Below are 22,222 nucleotides of genomic sequence, written 5' to 3'. Positions count from 1 at the left end.
TCCCATTTAACCTATTTTAATTCATCTTCTAGCCAAATATCTTAAACTAAGGAAGACAACAGAAAGGGAGAAGAGGAACTTAGAACAGAAAATGGTTATTTTATCTAAAGAATATGACAAATACTTTTATTTTGTGTATCTCAAAATATAATACATCCTCTGAAGTCATCCACAGCATTCAAATTACAGAAACGTTCCTGAATGCAGCTCTACCCCACATTCATTCCTGGCAGTCCTGGCACACTTACTTTTAAGGACAGACACACATTTCATTTTGGAATAGTTCAGCCTTCACATGAAACATAAGAGCCAATAACTGCACCCAACAGTGGAGAATTTTTAAATGGCACAGATCATAAATTTAACTTTTGAGCTAATATATATTTTTGATCTGGCAGCTAGCAGAACATCCGGGAACCATCAGCGTAAAAGTCTGCCTGTTCTTGTATTCCTCACCCTCCTTGACTGCCATTATGCACAACATCAATTTAGGCCAGCCTGATCTAAGACAACTGTTCTTATTTGCTATAAATATATTTAGTAAACAAAATAAAGGCTGGGAAACATAAGCAGATGTAAAAAACCTACCTTGGTACTGCATCCACAGAGGAGGAAGCTGGAACCTTGGGCACCTGACAATTTGTTGCTGCAGCCAGCTTTAAGGCAGATGATGGAACAGCACTTAAAGTCCTAGGTATATGTCGTGCATTGAGTGTGGTAATAGAGTTTACAGTGGCAACTGATGAGGGTACAGTTAATCGGATGTTGTTCCCAATCAGAACCTGAGTTGTTGCAGAATTGGTAGCAGTTACTTGGTGACTCAGTGCACTGTGGGAACTTGAAGTCTGTGTTATATTTGAAGGCTGTAACAAGGCTGAACCTGCTGTTGATGATGAACTTGTATGGACAAGTGCTGTAGGTGTAGTACTACTGAGGTGTAAGCCCTTGTACACTCCTGCAAAAGAAAAGCAAAACAGTAAGCTCATTTTTCAGAAAACACTCAATTCCAGACAGATAAATCTCCACTGTAAAAATCAAGATGCAATCAAACTCTGTTGAGCCACTGCATACCTGAGGCTTGAAGGATGCCATTCACCCCAATTCCAAGCACCACATCATCCTTCATTTTGAATCCCATCAGTTGTTCTGATGTAACCAAAGCTGAAGCAGCAAATTGAGCACTAACAGAATCCAGTGTCTTGGAAACAAAACCCTAAAAAGAACAACGGTGGCAAATACACGTGATTGAGGCTTCCAAAAGACAGTACTCTCACCATTTTAAAGCTACACACAAACTAGTAAAACAAAATTCAACACATGTAAATTAGAACTGTGGCCCAGACATTCTTTCAGGCCAAACTGTCAGCATTTAGTACAACGAGTTAAAATCTGAACTGTGATTTTTTTTTTTTCCATGCACTTTTAGCTCTGTTGTAACAACGGAGAAGAAAATCCCCACAACTATTTAAAAGAAAAAGAAACTTATTTCCAAAGTTCTATGGAACACTGTTTCACAGGTCAACTGGTTTTCATGAAATTCCAAACCCAATCCAGAGACTCGGAGGTTCAGATTGCAATCAACTTCTGAACCTTTTTACGTGTCCATCACCACTGCAATCACTACACATTTATGAATATCAGACACTTGCACAGCTGTACGGAGGAGTTAGCTTTAGTTATTAACCAAAAATCCTGCTCTAAAAATCCCCCACTATCAAGAGGATAATGACATGACATGGCTGGAGATCTCTGCAATTCATATTTGTAAGGCTCAGAAAATTTCATTAATTGACTGACCCATCTTTTTTTAAGAGGGAGCAGAGGCAATGCCTGCCACACTCACCTGCAGTGTCCCTTCTAAACACTTTACAGAATGGCTATGATGTAGATTCAGGCGAAAGCCACTTTCCTGTTGGTTAGTTTCAAGGTTCTATGGCAACAGTTGACAATTAGAGATGAACCCTGGTGGGAAACAATGAGGGATAAATCATAGCACAGACAAATCCCTCACCTGTGATGTGTTGGCAGAAGAATTACTATTTGCTTGCTGTTGATGAATTTGTGCAAGCTGCTGTTTCTGCATTAGTGCCAGTTGCTGTTGATGTTGCTGGTATTGTTCGGCTGTAAATGCTGAACAAAATATAAAACGAGAAAATACTATATCAAAATACGTAGGTGTTGTGTATATAAACACATCTATTTTATAATCCTAATCACCACAGCAAGTTCCTAAGAGCCTAATGCACCTTTATGGCAAAAAAGCTATTATCCTCCCAGAAATTTTTTATTTACATTAAGCCTTCCCTTTTTAAGCTGTTTAGTATACAGGCTTTAATTGCTCTGCTGCATTTCGCTCAAGATACCAAAAAGGGAGGGGGAGGAGGGAACCAAAACACAGTCAAAACCACCAAAAACTCTCTAACAAGTGATTAAAATGAAATTACAGGTAGAAATGGCATCACTGTTTCCACTTTGTGAAAATAATGTATCTACATTATTAGTAAAGTAGGCTTATATGCAAAACTTGGGAACTGCATGCTTCCAGCCCTCTCAGATAGCATTTTGAAGGTAGCAAGTACCCACAATTAAGATTTATGTTTTACTTTTGTTGGTTTTAATCACGTGACAAGCAACTCCATCAATACAGAATCTGATAGAACTACATCCTTCTAAGATTTCTGAAAGGTGACTCAGTAGTCAGTGCATGACAAACCAACTAGGATTTTATCCTGCTAGCCCACAAGTATAAAATGGATAAAACCCAACATTATTCATATGGATTCACAAGGGGATGCCCAGTGGTGCAGGGGCGAGGCGTCACTGGTTCACTGATTACTTCATAAAATGTTAGTATTTCCCCCCAGCCCCTAAATTTACATTTCTAAAATAAAAGAGAGTCTCAGTTTCCAATTTAAAATGGAATCAAGGCTGGAATGTGAATCCTCTTGCATATTCAGTCTAGGATACACCTTTCACATTTTTCCTTCAATTTTATCCTCAGATGGTACAGATGCTCCCAAGCAAGTGCTGTAAATAGTATTCGTACTTCTAGTGAAGGTTGGAAATTTGGGGAAGTTCATTACTGTTTGGTAATAAATCACCAGCACACTTGAATCCTGTTCACAAATTGCAATTTTATTTATTTCATTATTTATTTAAATTAATCTACTCCTTCAGGTGTGCTTGCCTGAAGAAAATCTGTTTCTAGCAAAACTATAATCATCTCCTGCTTCTGGATACAACAGGATTCTGAAGAGCAACTGTCCCTTTTGTATAAACTTGAATAACAAGTCAATACAAATGGCTAACCAAAGTAAGAATTAATATTTGGAAACAGGCAGAGCAAACACTGTTGAGCATGCATTTTTCCAGTGTAACTGCAATTTTATTTTTTTTTAAACATTGTTCCAAATCCTTCTGTTATGTACTGGAAATAGCACCAAATTATTACCAGCACTTTGCTATCTGAGGACTTGAAGTTATAATTCAAATTACTATTTTTTTTTTTTTAGGTAACATTCTTTATCAAGTAGGGACGTAGCACTTGTTTATATTGCTGTGGCAAATTACTTCCCACTACTGCTACAGTTAAGTCTCCCTTCAACTTGTTTCATTTCTTAAATGTTTTAAAGTTATTCCTAGAGGAACAACTTGGTAGTTACGTCATTCATAAATGCCCTTACTAAATACATAAATAAATCAGAATTCATAGACCAAATATTCAGAAGTTGGCTGTTTATATTTTAATCCTACTTTATATAAACTAAAAGCCCTTCAGATTTTTTTTTTAAACTGACACCAAACATAGAAGTTAGAGCAAGAAAGCTTTCACACACAAAGATTAGCATATAGAAAGCTGAGTAGCAGCAGCAGAGGAAGAAAAATGGATGTACTGTTCTGGTAACAACAGATATTTCATTTATATTGATCAGTTAGTAGTGACTTATTAATGAAATGTTTTTTATAAAACCTAAAATTTAGAATTGTTATGGTTTAGCCAGAGTGTCAATGATATTGAAGGTTCCATGTATTAGTAAGGTATTTTATTCTACAGTATGACACTGTAAATATATTGCTTAGGAATAGACTGAGTAAGTGTTCTAAATAAAGAGAACTTCCAGACTGACAAAGGAACGGGGAAAAGAGGATACGTTACACCACCATCTTTGACTGAATTAAGATTAAAATCTTCACCATCATAAACATGTCACTTTTGTCCACTTGAGTAAGTGAACTTTATTAATAGTTAGTTTCAGTTTTTAAGCTTGAAGTATATTTTAGATTTTAGCTACAAAATAGACCTGTAGTAAGCACAGTCACATATGTTGGTTTAACCAACTCCAAAATACTGTTTTCTTTTAGAAAAAGTAAATAAAGTTTATTGAGACAAGCTGTGTTTGTTTAGGGTAGCTATTATTTAGGACAGTCTTTAAGTGCTCCCCCTTCTTTCTGGAAGCAACATTTAGAACAACTGTATCTTTCAAATTGTGTATTAGTGTATTTCTTTTTAAGCAGTCTGTAACCCTTAGAGCCCTAAGTTTCCCACCACTATGGAAACAGTTATATAGCTGTCAAAGTAAACAAGTGACAGAAGAACACTGCTACAACCACCCCCCTCAACTATATTCAAACTGCTTCTCTTACTTCTGCTCAAATATCCAAACACACTTACAAATACTGCCTCAAAAAAGTAATGGAAATGGCTATTTACTTGTCATATCTGAAAATACACTCAGAACAATTTAAATCAGGTTTTTCAATTTAGGTTAAAACATTCAGCAACATTTTTGCTGCTTCCCTTATTACAGGTAAAAGCTTACTAGACATTTCAAAATACTATTTACAACACTATCACAGATTTACTGTGAGATTCTGAATTTATCAATTGCACCCAGTTTAGAAACACAACACTGCCCATAAGGGACTGCTCAAGCTATAGCCTTCTAAAATAATCTGATTGATACTCCTTTTCCATTCCACAGCACATCCAGATACGTACCAGAAGAAGTTAGATTGTAATTAGACAAGCTAGCTCTTCCTCCTCCATGCTAAACAAGCACTACATTGAAGGTTTTAAGAACATTACTACTACTGAGAACTATCCAAACCAAAAATAATCATTATTTCTTTTGAAGACTTGCAAACTAGGATAGAATATTTATTCCTCTTCTGTTAAAAGCCACCATATATTTTGCTCACTAACACTGTCACTAGGTTTCTTCCCCTCCTGCTCTCAGAGTACAGTCTATATTACACTTCAGCTGAAAAAACAGCCTATTGATTATGAGGTATAAGTTGCTTCTGAAAACTACCATTCCTATGCACAAAAAATGTTGGTATGTACTTCACATGAAAATACTTCCACCTATTTAACCTTACATATTAATTTTCTGTGGCATACAACTGTGACTAGAATTGGGGAAGGTTTTCTGGGGAAATCATATATATGCTCAGCACAGGGAAATCATGGGTGCACTGACTGTCCATGCCTTTACATCTGCAGGCACAGTCCTAAACTTCTGAAAGAGCCAGTCTAAGTTCAACTGTCATTCAAGTAGGAAGCACTGCAGACCATAAAAACACAGCTGCTATTAGTGGGTTAATTATATGGCTTGCAGAGAATATATTTTTCTGACCTGTAAAGCTAGCATAGATACAACAGCATGGGTGCCAAACTTAGTATCTTAACACCACCTAACAGCATCCCTAAGAACTTTATTCCAGAAATTTTATTACCTCTTCTTATTTTTATTCTACAGAAGAGAAAGGACACAGCTGAAAATCTTTCAGCTGAGTCAGAGAAAAATAGTAAATGTAGAAGTAATAAAAACGAATGCCATTTTCTTTTGTGTCATACACTGGTCTTTATCTGCCTGGGAAAAAAACAGGCATGAAGGAAGCCCAGACTTTTCCTGTGCACTTATATCAGCAACCACGTTTCTAGTAACTCCGAAGAGTATTGCTACACAAAGCTACACATTCCTGATATTACTGGAGAGCTTCAGTGCTTTAAAAAATAGTAAAGCAACAGACAACTGAACAACAGCTTCAGGTTAAAAAAGGGACAAAACATAACATTCAACGTCTAAAGACAACACAACAGATTTTAAAACAGATTCTTGCTTCAACAACCCTAGACAGGAGTGCAGTGTTTACAGATTCTTCTCAAACAGCATCTAGTGGTCATGGTTCCATCGTACAGTAATGACCATTTAATACTACAGAATTTACTGAATTGGGCAGTGGCAAAACACCCCATTTCACTCACTGCACAGAATCCAGTGAGGGGTGGATGTGGGAACATCTCAACCTCCACTACTGATACACTATAAATAAGAACACTATCATTTCTGAATAGCTCAACTGTCTCTCACAGCTAACAACTGTACCTTTCCCCAAAACTTCTACATATGCTCTGAGACGTTTTCAGTAATTTATGCAAGTCACCTGACTCCTTAAGTTAACCAAACCCAACTCCTTTCCCAACCTTAAACATTAGGAACCTGTACAGCACAACCCCACCTGGAGCGGGGAACACTGTCAGAACACGGGTAGCTCAAGTTTTACTGACAGACCAGGCTACATGAATACTTCTTACTCGTTTGTTTGCAGCATACTGTTTTGAATTGGAACAATTAAAACTCAGTATGCTTCTGAATTGTTTCTGGTGGAATTCCAAATCAAGTTGTAACATTCCAGTTGACAACCTTCAGGATTTTAAGTCAGTACATTATGTTATGTTGTTGTTCTCTTCATTTAACAGCTTGGGACAATGCATGCACCTATTCTGCAACTGTATTAGTGCTGTACTTTGGCAGCAAGAGAAATGTTTTCTGGCTTACAGACTGCAAAAAGGAATGGAATGTAGGAGAAAAAGCTTCAGGAGTTTACTCTGAATACAAGGACAGAAGCATTATACATTACTGAGGCTGACTGACAGAATAAATCACTGCTTAGTAGCTGCCTAGCAACAGCCACGAATATTGTGCAATAACTCAATTTTTTAACAACACACTACTTCCTAGAAGTGGTCAAAACCAGTGAGGAGAGGGGTTGGCTGCAGAATCTGTATAAACAGACTGGTCTTGTAGGATAAGCAACCATAGCCTGCCCTCCTGACTACTGCTGCGAGTTTTACTGTAAGGTGACTCACTAGTTGTCACTTTGTTTCCTTGAAGTAGAAAAATTCAGACTAATGAAAAAACTGACACCAAGAACCAGTTTACTAAAAACCAGGAAGCATATCCTGGAAGCAGAAAAAGAAGGTTTCCTTCCTTCATCAGTAGGGAAACTCCTGGTTTCCCTACTAGCATTCCTTTTGATTTCCTAAATGGAAGATGCTCACTAGACTTGTCAGGGAAACCGAGCAATCTCTGTGGAGTAAACACAGTGGCCTATCCAGGTAAGCATATGTTTTTAAAATAAAGTTTAAAAAATTATTAATACTGAGACTCAAACAGCTTAATTAAATCTTTCAGCAAATGTTCCAGTTCTGTTAAACACCTACAGAATTAGATATTTAAATTGGAGAAACTTAAAAAAGCAGTTGCTTCATAACATCAAGTAGCTGTTCTCATGAGCAGAAATGTTATTTCAGTAGGAAAACTGAAGCATCAAGATTATACTGGGTGCAAAGAACCTCTCTAAAAATCCATTCAGAGTACTGGATTTTTTTATTTTGTCCCTTTTCACAAGGGCAGGTAGGGATAGGACAAGGGGTAATGGCTTTAAACTGGAAGAGGGTAGATTTAAATGAGATATTAGGAAGAAATTATTGACTGTGAGGGTGGTCAGACACTGGAACAGGTTGCCCAGAGAAGTTGTGGATGCCCCCTCCCTGGAAGTGTTCAAGACCAGGTTGGATGAGGCTTTGAGCAACCTGGTCTAGTGGAAGGTGTCCCTGCTGATGGCAGCGGGGCTGGAACTAGATGATCTTTAAGGTCCTTCCAACCCAAACCTTTCTGTGATTCCCTGATCCTTCCAGCTAAAATTATGGCAATTAAAAAGGCAGTTTCAATCAGGTAACAGAAGAAAGACCACGTAGCTAAAGCCTCCAATTAAGAAATCACATAAAACTACAGAACTGCTAAAGTGTGTGTAAAAATGATATATCACATTACAACGTTTTCTTAAGAGAAATACATGACATCCCTGCTGTATAAGAGAACAATCAGTGGTTACTAATGCCAAAGAGCATGCAAAGCAAACATCATTCACAATACCAAGTAATCCAGAACATCACATTTTTTATCTCTATCTTATGAGAGATGTTATCTGGCTTACATTGCCTGGTTAAAGATTTTCTACTGTATAGCAAGTTCTCACCAGTGAATTCAGAAGATTGGAGAGACTTAGAGCCATCAGTGTGATTTAGTATTTGATGCACCAGGCCCAAAGATGTTTCACTTTCTGAAAAGAAGTTCAAGATTGATTTTACTTAAACATGGCATTATTAGACACTACGAGAACATGAATCATTATGCCCTTGATTATTACAACAGCCTTATATTTCAGCCCAACAGAACTTCAGTGTGAAATTCCTAATACCAGAACTCTAGACTTAAATATTATAAACTAGATATAAGATCTCTATATGCACTCCCTACCTCGTAGTGCAAGAAAAACAGACAAAAAATAATTAATGAGGATTTTTACTAGCCACTGAATGAAAGCTAGAAACACTTGCTATGCATTTATATTTGTTTGCTCATCATTCTTCAGATGAGTTGCCACCAAAATGTCACAGGCTAGTTGGTTTACACACAGTTTACTCCACAGTTATAAACGTGGCCATCCTTGCATGGGATGCAGAAGAAGTTTGACAGTTTACACAAGCCCAAAGATCCAGCACATTGAAGCAAAGCATTACTCCAACTGGGTCGAAGCTGAATGAGAAAATCTAGTAACTACAAAGTCTCAATGTCTCCACAAGGGCTCAGATGTTTTAGTAAGTGTTGACTCTTCCCCCACCCCCAGTCATATTTCCCAGACTAAAGAGGCTTTTCCTTTTAAGATTTCCTCCTTCAACTAAGCCAAGGGTGGGCTATAAACATCTTTTACTCCCAAGGCCATGGCTGCTTCAACTAGAATCTCAACATCTCAGCCACAAATGGACCAAGACTGTTAAGTTTTGATGATAACTGAAAATGGCTGTTACAAATGTCAGTATTTTTCATGACCAAGTTTACCCTGCAATGTAGAAAATAAACATTTGGAAAAGAGAAAACAGTAAAACAGACAGCACTGTTGAGACTATCACAGATTAAAAGGGCTAAGTAAAAAAACCTAAACACAGCCAGTGATGGCATGAAAGCAGGACAAGTCCTACTCTGGTACAAGGAACTGCCACAAGAACTGAGGGGCTTCCTCCTGCTCTTTCCAGGAAGGGGATGCCCAGGGACACATACCAGGTATCCCTAATGAGAACAGTATAGATCCATCAACCAACATTACAAATTTGGAGATGGAAATGCTGAACACACATTTCGGAAATGGAAGCATAGTTCACCATCCTGCTAGACCCCCAAGTGCACAAACTTGCTTTTAAGAAGCAGATTAAGAGGTGCAAAAAAAGCATCCAAGTTTACTAATAAATAAATAAATAAATATGGAATTCCCTCAGAAAAAGTTACTGAATAGCAAAGCACAACTTGCAGCTCGTTATCTAAATCTCTAGTTTACAGTGAAGATCAAGGTAAGCTACTCTGGATTCTTTAACTAACTCTGGATGCCTGCAATTTTTCATATACAGTAAGGTCCACAATCCCAAACATAATAACAAAGAATTTTCAGTAAGGCTTCTGCTAGAATACTGAGCCTCTTCTCAAGAAAGAGTAACAAATCAGTGAGTAGACTCTAGTTAACTGCTAGCCTCTTCAGTCTTTTGACAGCTCACAGACTTTCTTTTCAAAGTCACCCAGCTTCTCACTGAAGAAGGGAGAAAAGAAGGGAATGCAAGACAGTTGCCTGGTCTTACTGTGGAGCCTGGGAACCACTGTTCAAATCTTTCACTAGTGACTGGTATCTGTGGTCTGCCTCCTAAACACAAGATGGCAACACAATTATACATGCTGTGCAGTTTTAAATGTCTCAAACATTTTAATACTAAATGCAAGCATCCAAAAATATGAATGTAACATTTAACAGCAAGTCTCCAGCATAAAGCACAGTCTCTCCATAACGTGATGCAGTTCAAAGACTATCATTTGCGTGGCAGAACTCAATCAATTAATCTAACAAGGAAGACCAAATTCCTGGGATGCAAGTACTTCAGATGAATGTTAGTGCCTACTTTGCACTCCAAACTTAAGACACAAGCTCGATCTCTGAAGATGATTCAGAAACTTGATGAAATTAGATACAGGCTCCTTTTCTGAAGTAACTGTGTTGAATTTTGTTCAGAATTAACAGCTTCCCCACTGAACAAGTTATTTTTCCACAAGAATCATGCTTTTACACTCTTGCCTGCTTTTTAATGGCGTTCTGTAAAACATATGCTTGAAGATCCTTGAATTGGCTCTTTTTGCAAGAGGGCAAAGGATTCTTTTTTGTAATTCTTCAGTAAGACGAAAAAGAACCACTCTTCAAAAGCAATGCTACTTTTCTTGGCCACTTGATCCTGCTGCCAAAGTCTACCCTTCAGCACATGACAAGTCCAGTACAAGCCCCATTTTTAGGTAACTTGGAAGGGATTCTTTTTCTTTTTAAGACATCCCTTCTCAGTTTACACCCAAAATCTCAATGCAGCAACTTCATCTTTGACAGATCCTTTATGCTGAGCACTCTGAAAGACAGGACCAGAAAAATTTGCATTTCTTCAGAGTCAAGGGCACTTCAAAATGTTTATAAAATGCCTGGCTCTTTGGGGAAAACTCACTCTGATCTTCAGGATAAAAAACGCTTCCTGTAGTCAGAGAATGCTACATCACAGCACAGCTTTATAACATGTGCTCTGATTAACAGAAGACCTGAGATACCATCTCAACTTCATGCCTGTGTTTGCCACGTATAACAGACTTGAAAAGCAAAGTTTTCCACAAGTTTTCCATGTCTGCAGCATATTGTCTGGATCATTCAAGGTGGGAAAAGGTCAAGACTTCTCTAAACTTAGGGAAACAGACAAAACTTATCATGTGATGGTGCACAATAAACACTGCAACATGACCACCTCTGCTGGCCACTACAGAATCTGAGGATGAGCTTCATCTTAAAGGTAAGCAGTATGGTTTGACCACAACTCACAGTATGAGCAAAAAGATAAAAGTATTTTTAAAAATAGAGATGTATTAGTAAGTTTTTTTTCTGGTAAAAAGACCTACTGCCACTTCAAAAACCTAAAAGGCAAAGAGAAACACACCTAGAAAATCTACACCCACAACAAACTCCCAGCTTTAAAGACAGCTAAGAAAAAGGAACGAGGACACTCTACAGGGTTGTAAATCTTCAGTAATGACTATCAGAAAAGCTTTAGTACAGATGTTAGATACCTGATGTTCTTTACAGTATTCACTACGGAAAGTAAGAAGATACAACTCAGCAGCTGCAGCCCCAACTGACATGCACTTTTGAAGAAGTCCAACTCATATATGCAAGACATACAAACACACCTGTAACCTGTGTAGACAACGTATCTTAAAGAACCATTTAAGGAACTGAAAACAAGAACACTAGAAAACAGAATGGCACCAAGAAGAACTAGATTCTATGCTCGTTTCAAACATCTACACCTAAACAGATGATCATCATTATATCACATATACACAAGCTCAAATACACCTCCAATGCTACAAGAATCCTGATTAAGGTTATAAATTATTACATGGGTAGAATCTACCTGGTTATATTAATAACAAGTGACCATCCAAAGACTGCAGTAACTAATTTAAAGTATATTTATGAATTCAGACATAGTTATATTTTTTTATTCAGCACTTAATTCCTGCCTCGGATCTTAATAAAAAACTGAAATCTAAACTCAGCAACATTTAAATTTGGAAAAGCTTGGAATACTAACTTAAATATTTTACACAGATGATAAACCATCAGCATAGAATTCCAAGCACAAATGAATCTAATATGCTAGGTGCTTACATGCAAGTATTACTTTCCCACAGGCTTAAAAATACAACCACACAATTAAAACCTTGAACAGAACTCATCACCATAAATAACAATTGCATTTAATTCCTACATTATCTACATAAGTATCTTAATAATCTATTTAAGGAAAAAAGATTCTATTGGGGGGTGTGTTTATTTACAAACACACACACAAAGACACAGGCTTTAAACTCAATCAGACAATTTTTCAAGTCTGCATGATTTTTCAGATGTCACATTGCCCATTAATACTTTATAGTGAATTTATAATCTATTCATCACATAAGAGTTTTGTTTTCACACTAGTAACCTGACTACCGTTTTATCACAGTTCAGACTGGCCACTAGCAGATGCTGCTCTCATTCAGATCTGGACTGTCTACTGATGTGAAACACTGGAGGGGCAGAATTTAAACACCAAAAGCCGTACTTAGATCACAAACCAGAAGAACCATTGGTTTCAGCCCTAATACATTTCCAGCAAGAAGAGTCATAAAAGAGAAAAGAATGGGGGATGGAGAGAAGTACCTACTCTAGGACAGTCTGAGAGGAAGCAGAACAAAACTGCCCACTAAGTCTAAAAATGCAAGGAGGAAGAATTTTTCAGAAAAAAACCCAAACCCAGGTGGTGCAGGAAGGAAAGGTACAAAATATATTGGAAAATAGGAGGATTAAAGTAACCTGGTACTAGGGTAGCACTTTGTTTGAGCAAACCTCCAAAACATCCCACAACCTGGGGAGTTTATTAGGTATATGCAGCATCTCCCTCCACCCCACTCCCACATTATCCAGGTTTTCTAATTTGTTTCCAAAGCCGTAATTCAAAATAGCAAGGTAAACATGATTCTAGAGACTCCTTACAAAATGGTGGTCAACTTTTAAAGTTACTTCTTTGTAAAAAAAGTACATCACTTCCTATAAAATGATGACATTTAATGTACTGACTGATCAAAATTCAAGTTATCTAAGTTACCCTCTAAATACGTAAATATCAGTCTTCTAGTGTGGAGAACCCAATACAAAGGGTGATGTTATCCAATAGTATTCCAATTAGAAAACAACTGAAATCACATCAAATTTTCTTAGAGTGAGGTCCTCAATTTAGATGCACCAGTGGAGTGGGCTGGGTATTTTTTGGATGGGAAATGGCATTTAATTTCATGTAAGTTCAAATAAGATTTCATAACATGCCATGATTTTAAATGCAAACATTTTAACTAAACATTTCCCACCACCAGTATACCTTGTACTAGAAAAAATTTGGAATGTAATATTTATAATCAACATTTCAATTATGTATTTTTAATTTTAAAAATCCAGATCTTCAGATCAACACTGGTCCCTAAACCTCCGTCATTTCCAGAATCATAATTACATACCAAGGTAGCATTTGCATAAGTTTGAGATGCAGAACACTACTGCTAGTAATAAATACAAATAAACATTCTATGTAGCAGACAGAGAGAGAGATAAAAGTGAATATGGGCTGTCACCACCAAAACAGACCATGATGTAAAGCACGAATGATCTAATGATATTCTGGATTTTCTGAGCCAAGTTTAGAATTTCTAGAAGCAAGTTTGTCAAAACAAACATACCAAAGTGTGCTGAACCACTGCTACTTTTACTTTGTATAGAGGTACTGCATGTCTGGGTCCCAGGTTGTGCTGTGCCTGTTCGATTTATACCCCTGTATAATTTCCTACAGGAGAGTTCATCATTGTCACTGTCATGTAGGGATGGTGTCCGAGGCCTAAAATGCCGCCATCTACATGATTTGATATTGACTAGTATCTGACTGAGGTCTTTTGAGAAAGATTTGTCCGAGGTATTTGTTTCTGAGGTATTGGCAAATTGACTGATTGAAGAGTGTTGCGATGAGGAAATCATTTCCAAATCCAGCTGATGAAATGTATTATCGTAGTCCGAATGCGCTCTGTCTAGTAGCACCCTGAAACCAGGAAAACAATGCAGAATTAGACAGCGGCAAGAAAAGAGTGAGAAAGTCACTGATTTGCCATGTATGCTTGGGGATGACAAAGGGCAGAAAAAACTACACAAAACTCTTGTAGAACAAGCAACTTCCCTCCCCTGCCCCAGCCCCCCAAGCAGGCACAATTATTTTGCAATTTATTTTTTTTTTAATAATAAGCAGTATGTTTAGGTTTCTCTTCACATGTATATTCTAGCTTTTATTGTTTGAACACGTGATATACATCATCATGAATATATTGACACTGCAACAACATATAGTTCTGGTAGGGTTTTTTGTTTGTTTGTGGGTTTTTTTATGGGTTTTTTTTTTTCCAATCAGGCTGGAAGATAAGAGTTTCACAACACAAAGAAAAAACAAACAAACCAAAATAAAAAACAGATAATAAAATAAGCCCCACTGCCATGTATACTGAATATACCTACAACCATCCTAATGAAGCAGGGATGTCACACATTAACTTCCAAATCCCCTTGCAAAATCCCAAGAAGAGCCTTCAGCTCCCTTTCTTATTTTGCTCATATGCCAATCCGACTTGCTAATATGTGAAGATGTGCTAAGCATTTATCTGACAGCCAAATCACATTCTCATATTTATTTAAAATTAAAATTTAATACCAATGCACAATTTTCTTAAAGACATCGTACAATATTTGAGAAATGGCACTTATACACTGAACAATTTATACACTGCTTTCAATAAAGATGCTTAGAAGCAAAATGCCTGAAGTCCTGAACTATTTCAGATTTTTGACAATGTTTGAAATTTAACAGTTATTGTCACTTGTCAGTATTCCTCCCAAAATTCTCCTCTATAACTGGCAAATCACTAAGTATGATCCAAACTCAGAAAGTATTTTTCTGAAAAAATGTGATTTTTGCTGGTTTTAAATACCACTATGCAAATAATTTAAGTACAAATCATCAGTCACAACTGAACACACACATGTAATTTCACCCCAGAACTTGGGAATGTCAGCAATAAAAACCTCTAGAAACATTTAAGAAAACAGTATTAAAGCGGCTTCCATTACTACAAAATAGAAAAGCAGACATTAACCAGCTAAGGAAACTTGTATCAAGTGGAAGTATTTAAAAAGCCTCTGATGTCTCCATTTTTGAGGGGCTTGCTTTTTTTAAGCTTTGCTCTTTATGTCTTACTAATTTTGGGTTTTGGTTTTTTGTGTGGTTTGCTTTTTTTAAAAAAATAATTTAAAAAAATTAAAACCAGCAATTACGTAGCACTTACCTTCCACCACGGCCGACCCGTCTTCGTGCAAACCCAATACACCTCTGGGGTACAGTGAGGGTGGTTAAGCAGTATCTGTAACGCACATCTCCTAACCTTCCCTCTTTAGGGCTACTCCACGGCCAGTTGCCAGGTTGGTCTAAATGAGGCTTAAAATAATTTTAAACAATTAAACACAAGAAGTTTTCCCACAACTTTGTTCTGTCTTATGATACATAAGGTAATTCTACTTACAGCATAGTACTGACAGCCTGCTTTCCTCCGGAAGGCAAAAGGACCATCGGGATCATTTTCTTCCTCAGCCTCCGAAGAACAAGACAAAACCTTTAAAGAGGGGATGTGTAAGAGGAGACATATTAGTAAATTCCTGAGTTTTACTTATATTCTTTCCCCAAGAGCAGCAAAGAACTATAGAGGTCCTACCTGGGAGAGAGGTTCTTCATCTGAGCTTGGAAAATCATACTGATTCAAATCTTTAGCATTAAAGACTGGCAGTGCAGCAGGGCTTGTCTGTTGAGGAGTAGCAGCAGCAGACGAAGGTAAGACTTTTGGCTTCTTCTCATACTTTCTTTTGGGTCTAATAACATCAGGTTTATCTTGCTGCAGGAAAAAAAAGGCAGCATAAAATTACACACACAAGCGAATTAGATGAAAACAGGTGTTTTGGAAAACTCCTATGTAAGCAAGCTAAAAAGTGAACTCATGTCTCCATCATCTTGATATTAATGAAACAACTGCATGTTTTGCTATCTCTACTTCGTTTCCAGTAACTGAAATGTTTGACAGACAAGGTGGAATCAAGCACTATTTGCTCAATCTGTGCTAGATAAAACACTAGCAGTTAAGATAACAGTACTACTTTGGAGAAGCAGACCAAAATATAAACAATGGTCTTCAAAAGGCACCTTTTTTATTTTCTAACATTTTAAGTTAATAGTAATTCCCCAACACTGCATAAATGTCTAAGCACCAAACTATGCTTTAAAGGCAAAAATAGAAGCTAGACTTCACAAAGATACCCAGAACCTCAGAAAATCCTCTAAAAATTAAACACATTTCCCCATATTATGCGAAGTAAAGTTTAAGTGCATTTCCCAAGTATCCAAGAAACGGATTTATTTTAAGCTGTGAGACGCTGCATTGACCTAACTCACTAAGAGGTAAGCGCATTTTAATTACAATGCTCTGCTATCAATGGAAGCATTCAGCAATTCAAGCCACTTTGTCAGATTCAGAAGAGCCTTTGAACATTCTTCAGTTATAAGTCACCTTTGTTTAAAATTGAAATTATACCTCAGCATTTCTCCTATGTTACCTGACCTATTTAATATGCTCAGTTGTTGGCACTGTAGCTATGCTTTGTATGACACAAAATTAAAGCCTTCAGGGAAAAAAGTGCTGGTCAGCACTCTAAATTAAATAAGATTATTTGATACTTTACTTAAATAAAAATCAGACAAAGATATCCAGCACGCTGGGATATCAGCGGATTTTTTTTTTTTTTTTTTTTTTTAAAAACCCACAACAAAAAAACAACAAACAAACAAAACCCACACAAAAAACCCCAAACAAAGAAAAAAACCTCCAAAACCAACAGTTATGGATGCCTGCTCCCTGGAAGTGCTCAAGGCCAGGCTCGATGAAGCTTTGAGCAACCTGGTCTAGTGGCAGGGGGGTTGGAACTAGATGATCTTTAAGGTCCCTTCCAACCCACACCATTCTATGATTCTATGAAAAAACAACCCTCCAGATTAAAATAACTACATAATTTAGAACAAGCTACGGGTTTTACCTCATTAGTCTTATCTTTGTGCAGTATCTAGGTAGTAAATACAGTTTCATTCAGGATATCCTAACTGTAGGGACAGTATTGGAGAAAAATGTTCATATCCCCCAGAACAAGAATACAATTTCATGTGTCCTTTTTTTTTCCCTCTGTAGTTGGTCTATACTTTTATTTCTGCCTTGAGGAATGCTAATAGTCTGTATGTTATCCTCCTAACTTGAACAGAACAAAGCGTTTTATTCCAATTACAGCTTCACTAGTTTAATTCCAGCTTCAAAAAGCTTCCTCTCTCCCCCCATCCTAAAATGTTTTATCCTGCATACAGCATGCTTGTGTAACAGTATGAACTAGAAACTTGGTTACTGATACTACTCACTTTAACTTTAAATTCCTTCAGTTCCATAGCTTCTTGGTGTTTAAAAGCACTGCTGTTAGTCACAGGAATGATGGGAATAGCATAAGTAGGTTTAATTGGCTGCCGCTGTGCCATGACCTCAGACATGATCTCTCCACTGTAGTCACCCAAATTATACCTGAAATTAGATTTTTTTTTTAAAAAAAATTTGTTGGAACGTTTACAATGTACGACTGCTAAAAAAACTGCACAGCACAGAGAAACACAACTTGGGGTAAAGGGACATCCAGGATGACAGCAAGTAATACAGAAAGTATTATTCCAGAAAAGGGACTAATAACATGTAAACTTAATTGCAATGACTAATAAACCAACCAAATAAAAAGGATAACTACCCTGTAAAGCCCATAAAACATGTCCAAAAGATAACACTGTCAAGGAAAGAAGCAGAAACTAGAAGGAAAGAACAGAAGAGGGTTTCCCTCTCCTCTCACTTGGGAGCAGGTACCATTTAAAAACATCTACTGATCACACAAAAGGTTTTAAACCATGAGGCAGCAGAGTGCCTTATTCACAAATCCTCCCTCATGTGTGTTATGGAATATTTTCACAACAAACAGATCCATGAAACATTACATTTCAAGTCCTATGGAAAGTGATGAAGTGCAGTTTTCCTTTCTGAGAAGCCTATTACATTCTTTCCTCTATTCAACAACTTATTTTCTTGAAAAAGCTGCTGGAAAAATCTTTTGAGATTTCTCCCCTCTCTACTTCTACTGAAAGTGGTCAGTGCTTGAAAAAAGTGCTCTGGTAGAGACATTCAACTTGTCTCCCTAAGAAGTCAGACTAAAAACTTATAGAGTTTTAAAGCAACTGACTCAAAACATTTGTTTTCAGAAATGCTTAAGCTAAAGAAGTCTATTCAGGTTCTAAGCATCAACCTAAAGAACAACTCCATGTGGCAGGTATGATTTTGAGTTGATTGGGAAAGTGAGAGTTGACAGACCAGAGCATTTGGTCTTCAGCACAGCTGACAAATAGGATGTCAAAAGAAGCACTAGTTGGAAATGACTCACAGAACAACATTTTATATTGTATGAAATGCTTATCTGTTTTCCTCAAGAGGATATTAGATCAAGCTTTGCTAAAAAAGAACAGTGATAAAGAAGAAAAAGAAGAATGGTAATGATTGGAAATGGCCTAAACACTAGCTGGGATGTCCTTAATCTACACCACTCAAGATTAACACAAATTTCCAAATAAATGTACCTGAAACTATGATCTCTCCCCCTGTATAATATATAGATATTTTAATACACGTACATAGGTAATAAACCAATGTATATTAGTGTGATGGGTCACTTTCCCATAATAAGCAACTTCCTAATGTTTTATTTTGCTCTCTGAAGCCATATGTGAAAATAAGCTATTCTGTAAATGTGAGTCTAAATACTTATTTTAAAAATCTCTCACTGTTTTAAGTGTTCATGAGAATCGGAATAGAAAGTAGTCTCTAAAACTTTGTGCAGCAATTTTTCAATAAACATTACCTCTTTTCCATAATTTCCAGTGTTAAATGCAGCAACTCTCTCTTGCTTTTTTCCCTCCTCTTTATCATCTCCAGGATGGTTACTGCACGACTGAGATCTCGACGCAGCTTAAGCATCTTCTCATAAGATGCTTCATCATTTTTTCGATTCTGTAGATACACAGTGTATATGTTTCCTAACATCATTTAAATTAAATTTGAATTAAAGTTCTAAATATTTATGTGTGTGTATATATATATATATATAAAAATAAAATAATCATATGCTAAACCAAAGAGAATCAAGTGCACATTATCCACGAGCTACAGCTTACCAAAACCATGAGGAGGTTTAGCAAAAAAATAATGAATTTAAACTGTCATTCATTAGTTGCCCTAAAGAAGTTTTTTTTTTTCATGTTTTTACCCTTGCAAATTAAAACAAAAGAACACTCCAACTTTTATTGTTTTGTACTACATAGTAGAATTGTTTCTTTATACAAGCTAGTTTTGAGAGGGGGAGAAAAAAGAAAGCAAGCAGATGGAGGTAGTGATCTACTTACTTTTCGTGTCTGCATCTTTTCTGTTCGTCTTCTAAAAGCAACATAAGGGTCATTTGTGCTGGAACCATCTCGCTTCTCTTGTTTCACTGCTGGGATAAGAGAGGGACCTCGACAGTTTTTCCTCTTTTTAATCCAGTACTCATACACTTCTCTGATCAATTCATCATCTTCCTTCAGCAACAGCTTGGCCTCTTGCAGGCTGACTGGCTAAATGTAAAACCCAGCATGTCACTTTCATATAGCAATGTACAGAGTGCGTATTTCAAATGCTTTATTCTAAGTACCATTGTACCTGCTGACCGCTGCCCTTTTCTAGTCTGTCTATCATCTCTTCAAATTGCAAAGGAGAAATGTCCATTCTTTTCTTCAACTTATTCACGAAGATCTCATCTTCCGAATCCAAGTCATAATCCGGCTGCTCAGCATCCAAACTAAAAGCTAAAGGATACAGCGAAAGTTAAAGTTAGTGTTACAACAGAGGTGTTGTGCTCTAATAGCAGCATCTGGGGTACACATCAAATTTTTCTTAAGACAAAAACAAAATTATTTGTTTGAATGTTGAAGTAACCCTACTTATAAATTATATCTATTTTTTTCTTGATAAAAATTAAGCCATTAAAAATCATATCACCAATAGTTCAGACTTCAGATCAAACACACTTCAAAGATACTTCTACAGAAGTATGTGCAGGCTGTATTATAATGACCTTCCTCACAGTCTCATCGATGATTTTTGTGATGTAGACGAGCCAGACTAAACTGGCCCAGCATGGTCTACCCTATACAGTAAGGCATCTTCAAATACAAGTAATGTTTTGCAGAATACAAACAACTGTTCCGTTTTCCATAATATCCTATGAAAATGCAGCATTTCACATTCAAAACCAGATCTCCCTAGTTATCATGTCTCCTTCAAGTTGTTCTAGTTTGCAAGAGATATGAATTTCTTCCCAAGTGCACATCTGGAAACATATCATGAAAAAAACATCAGTTACTTTTAATAAATATAATGCAGCTGAAAATCACCATTTCAGCTGTTAGACCACTAGAGAAGAAAAAGAAAAATGAAGAAGTGTAACCTTAGTATCAGCATGGAAGACTGCTAGTATTAATCTCTTCATTTGCTTAGGAGCAGAACAACATTCTCCCATCTACCTGATCTTCCATCTCATCTAGTGGGAGATGTCCCTGCTCATTACAGGAGGGCTTGGACTAGATGACCTTTTTTTAAAGGTCCCTTCCAACTCAAACTATTCCATGATTCCAATACTTTAAGCCATTACTGAAGCTTGGACTGATATAAAAGTCTAACATTTAACTGAAGTTAATTAGGCATGAGATCTGTTTACATACTATAGATACTACTTTTTAAATTCTACTAATTCAGAATTCATGCAACAGAATTCTGCAACAGATTATATTTTCTATCATGTTTTCAAAAGTTATCTGAAGTGATGTGATGCTCACATCAAGGGTCACATCCATACAGAATAGCTGCTATCGACTTAACAAAAACAAATTCCCAAAACATTTTTGCAAGTCATCAGTGATATCAAAAAAACGCCTACTTTTAGATGTAGAATACGTTCACGCAGGCACAGGCAAATGCTGCTACTACTGCCAATTCTGCTTGGCTTTCCAATCCACTCTACTGTCATTTTATCCTGGTTAAGCTTTAGGGGACAGGTACTCTGTTTCTTAGCTATATTATATGTTTTCCTCTTCAAGTAGATTTGTGTCTGCCCTTGCTAATTAACCTAAATTTCCCTGCAAGCTGTAACTACAGAGTATTATAGAGGGCAGAAACAGGCCTTCGAGATTGCTAAAATTTAAAGTATTAACATATAGACGCAGACTGAAGAAGGATTATTTATCTCCTTCTTGATCAAGGACTAAATATACCTCTTCAGTAAAAAGTATGTATTCCTTTACATGTTGGAAAAAATTCTGAGAAGTCAGTCTTGATGCAAGCTCAGCAGACATTTAAGAGTAACCTCTTGAACCACTAGCAAAATAAAATTCTTAGTGCCAACTTCAGTGGATGAGTTACTTTACTTACGCTGTATGTGAATCAGCTGCTTTGGCATTTTAAATTCTCCAGGATATATAGATTCATAGTACGCAATATTACTTTCTGCTTCCGGAACCGGTATAACCATGTTATCCCTCTTCTCTCCATATACTTGTTGCGCTGAGATAGCCCGTTGGAGATGATGTTCCTATACACAAAGAAAGCCAAGATGAAAATCAGAGAAAATAATTCCAGTGCTCAGACTTTTTAGAGTTAAAGGAAATCTATTTCTTTGCAAACGCCCTCATTCCAAATCCCTGAGACTCGACCTAAGAAATCGGTACCGCACACCTGACTCAAAGCGCGCTGCACACACCAGAAGGTGTTTCCAGTAGGTGGAGCTCTGCCTCTGACACAAACACACACAACACGTCGGTTACTAAACTTACTGAGTCCAGTTGCATGTTCTTGGCACACAAGCTACATAAATCCATCTTTACCTGTTTCTAGAGAGACATTTAAGATTGATCAGACATATATATTATAACAAAACAGCTGCAGATAGATATTCCCAGTGGAATTACTCTGTATTTGCTACAGCCATTTATCACCAGTGACGTCAGAAAACCAGAAAGGAG

At 36.9% G+C, this 22,222-nt stretch overlaps 1 protein-coding gene across 2 annotated transcripts in view; it reads right to left on the bottom strand.

The window, feature by feature from the left end:
• EPC1 (enhancer of polycomb 1) overlaps window positions 1-21,786 on the bottom strand; it is a 23,525-nt gene extending 1,739 nt beyond the window's left edge. Inside the window, exons 1-13 of one of the 2 annotated variants that reach the window (XM_010167211.2) lie at window positions 21,633-21,786; window positions 19,866-20,011; window positions 19,574-19,780; window positions 19,033-19,181; window positions 17,504-17,660; window positions 15,765-15,941; window positions 15,576-15,665; window positions 15,342-15,490; window positions 13,698-14,050; window positions 2,012-2,130; window positions 1,844-1,930; window positions 1,072-1,213; window positions 589-955 (exon numbers count right to left, since the gene is read on the bottom strand). In XM_010167211.2, the coding sequence (XP_010165513.1) occupies window positions 589-955; window positions 1,072-1,213; window positions 1,844-1,930; window positions 2,012-2,130; window positions 13,698-14,050; window positions 15,342-15,490; window positions 15,576-15,665; window positions 15,765-15,941; window positions 17,504-17,660; window positions 19,033-19,181; window positions 19,574-19,780; window positions 19,866-20,011; window positions 21,633-21,732 (2,243 nt within the window). In that variant the 5' untranslated portion in view covers window positions 21,733-21,786. The remainder of the gene's footprint in view (window positions 1-588; window positions 956-1,071; window positions 1,214-1,843; window positions 1,931-2,011; window positions 2,131-13,697; window positions 14,051-15,341; window positions 15,491-15,575; window positions 15,666-15,764; window positions 15,942-17,503; window positions 17,661-19,032; window positions 19,182-19,573; window positions 19,781-19,865; window positions 20,012-21,632) is intronic. The other variant, XM_010167212.2, reaches the window with a different exon arrangement.
• Between the last annotated feature and the right edge of the window lie 436 nt (window positions 21,787-22,222).

The sequence above is a fragment of the Antrostomus carolinensis genome, unplaced genomic scaffold (assembly GCF_000700745.2).
Source record: "Antrostomus carolinensis isolate BGI_N321 unplaced genomic scaffold, ASM70074v2 scaffold18224, whole genome shotgun sequence".
Classification (NCBI taxonomy): Eukaryota; Metazoa; Chordata; class Aves; order Caprimulgiformes; family Caprimulgidae; genus Antrostomus; species Antrostomus carolinensis.
This window is presented reverse-complemented; position numbering and strand designations above follow the sequence as displayed.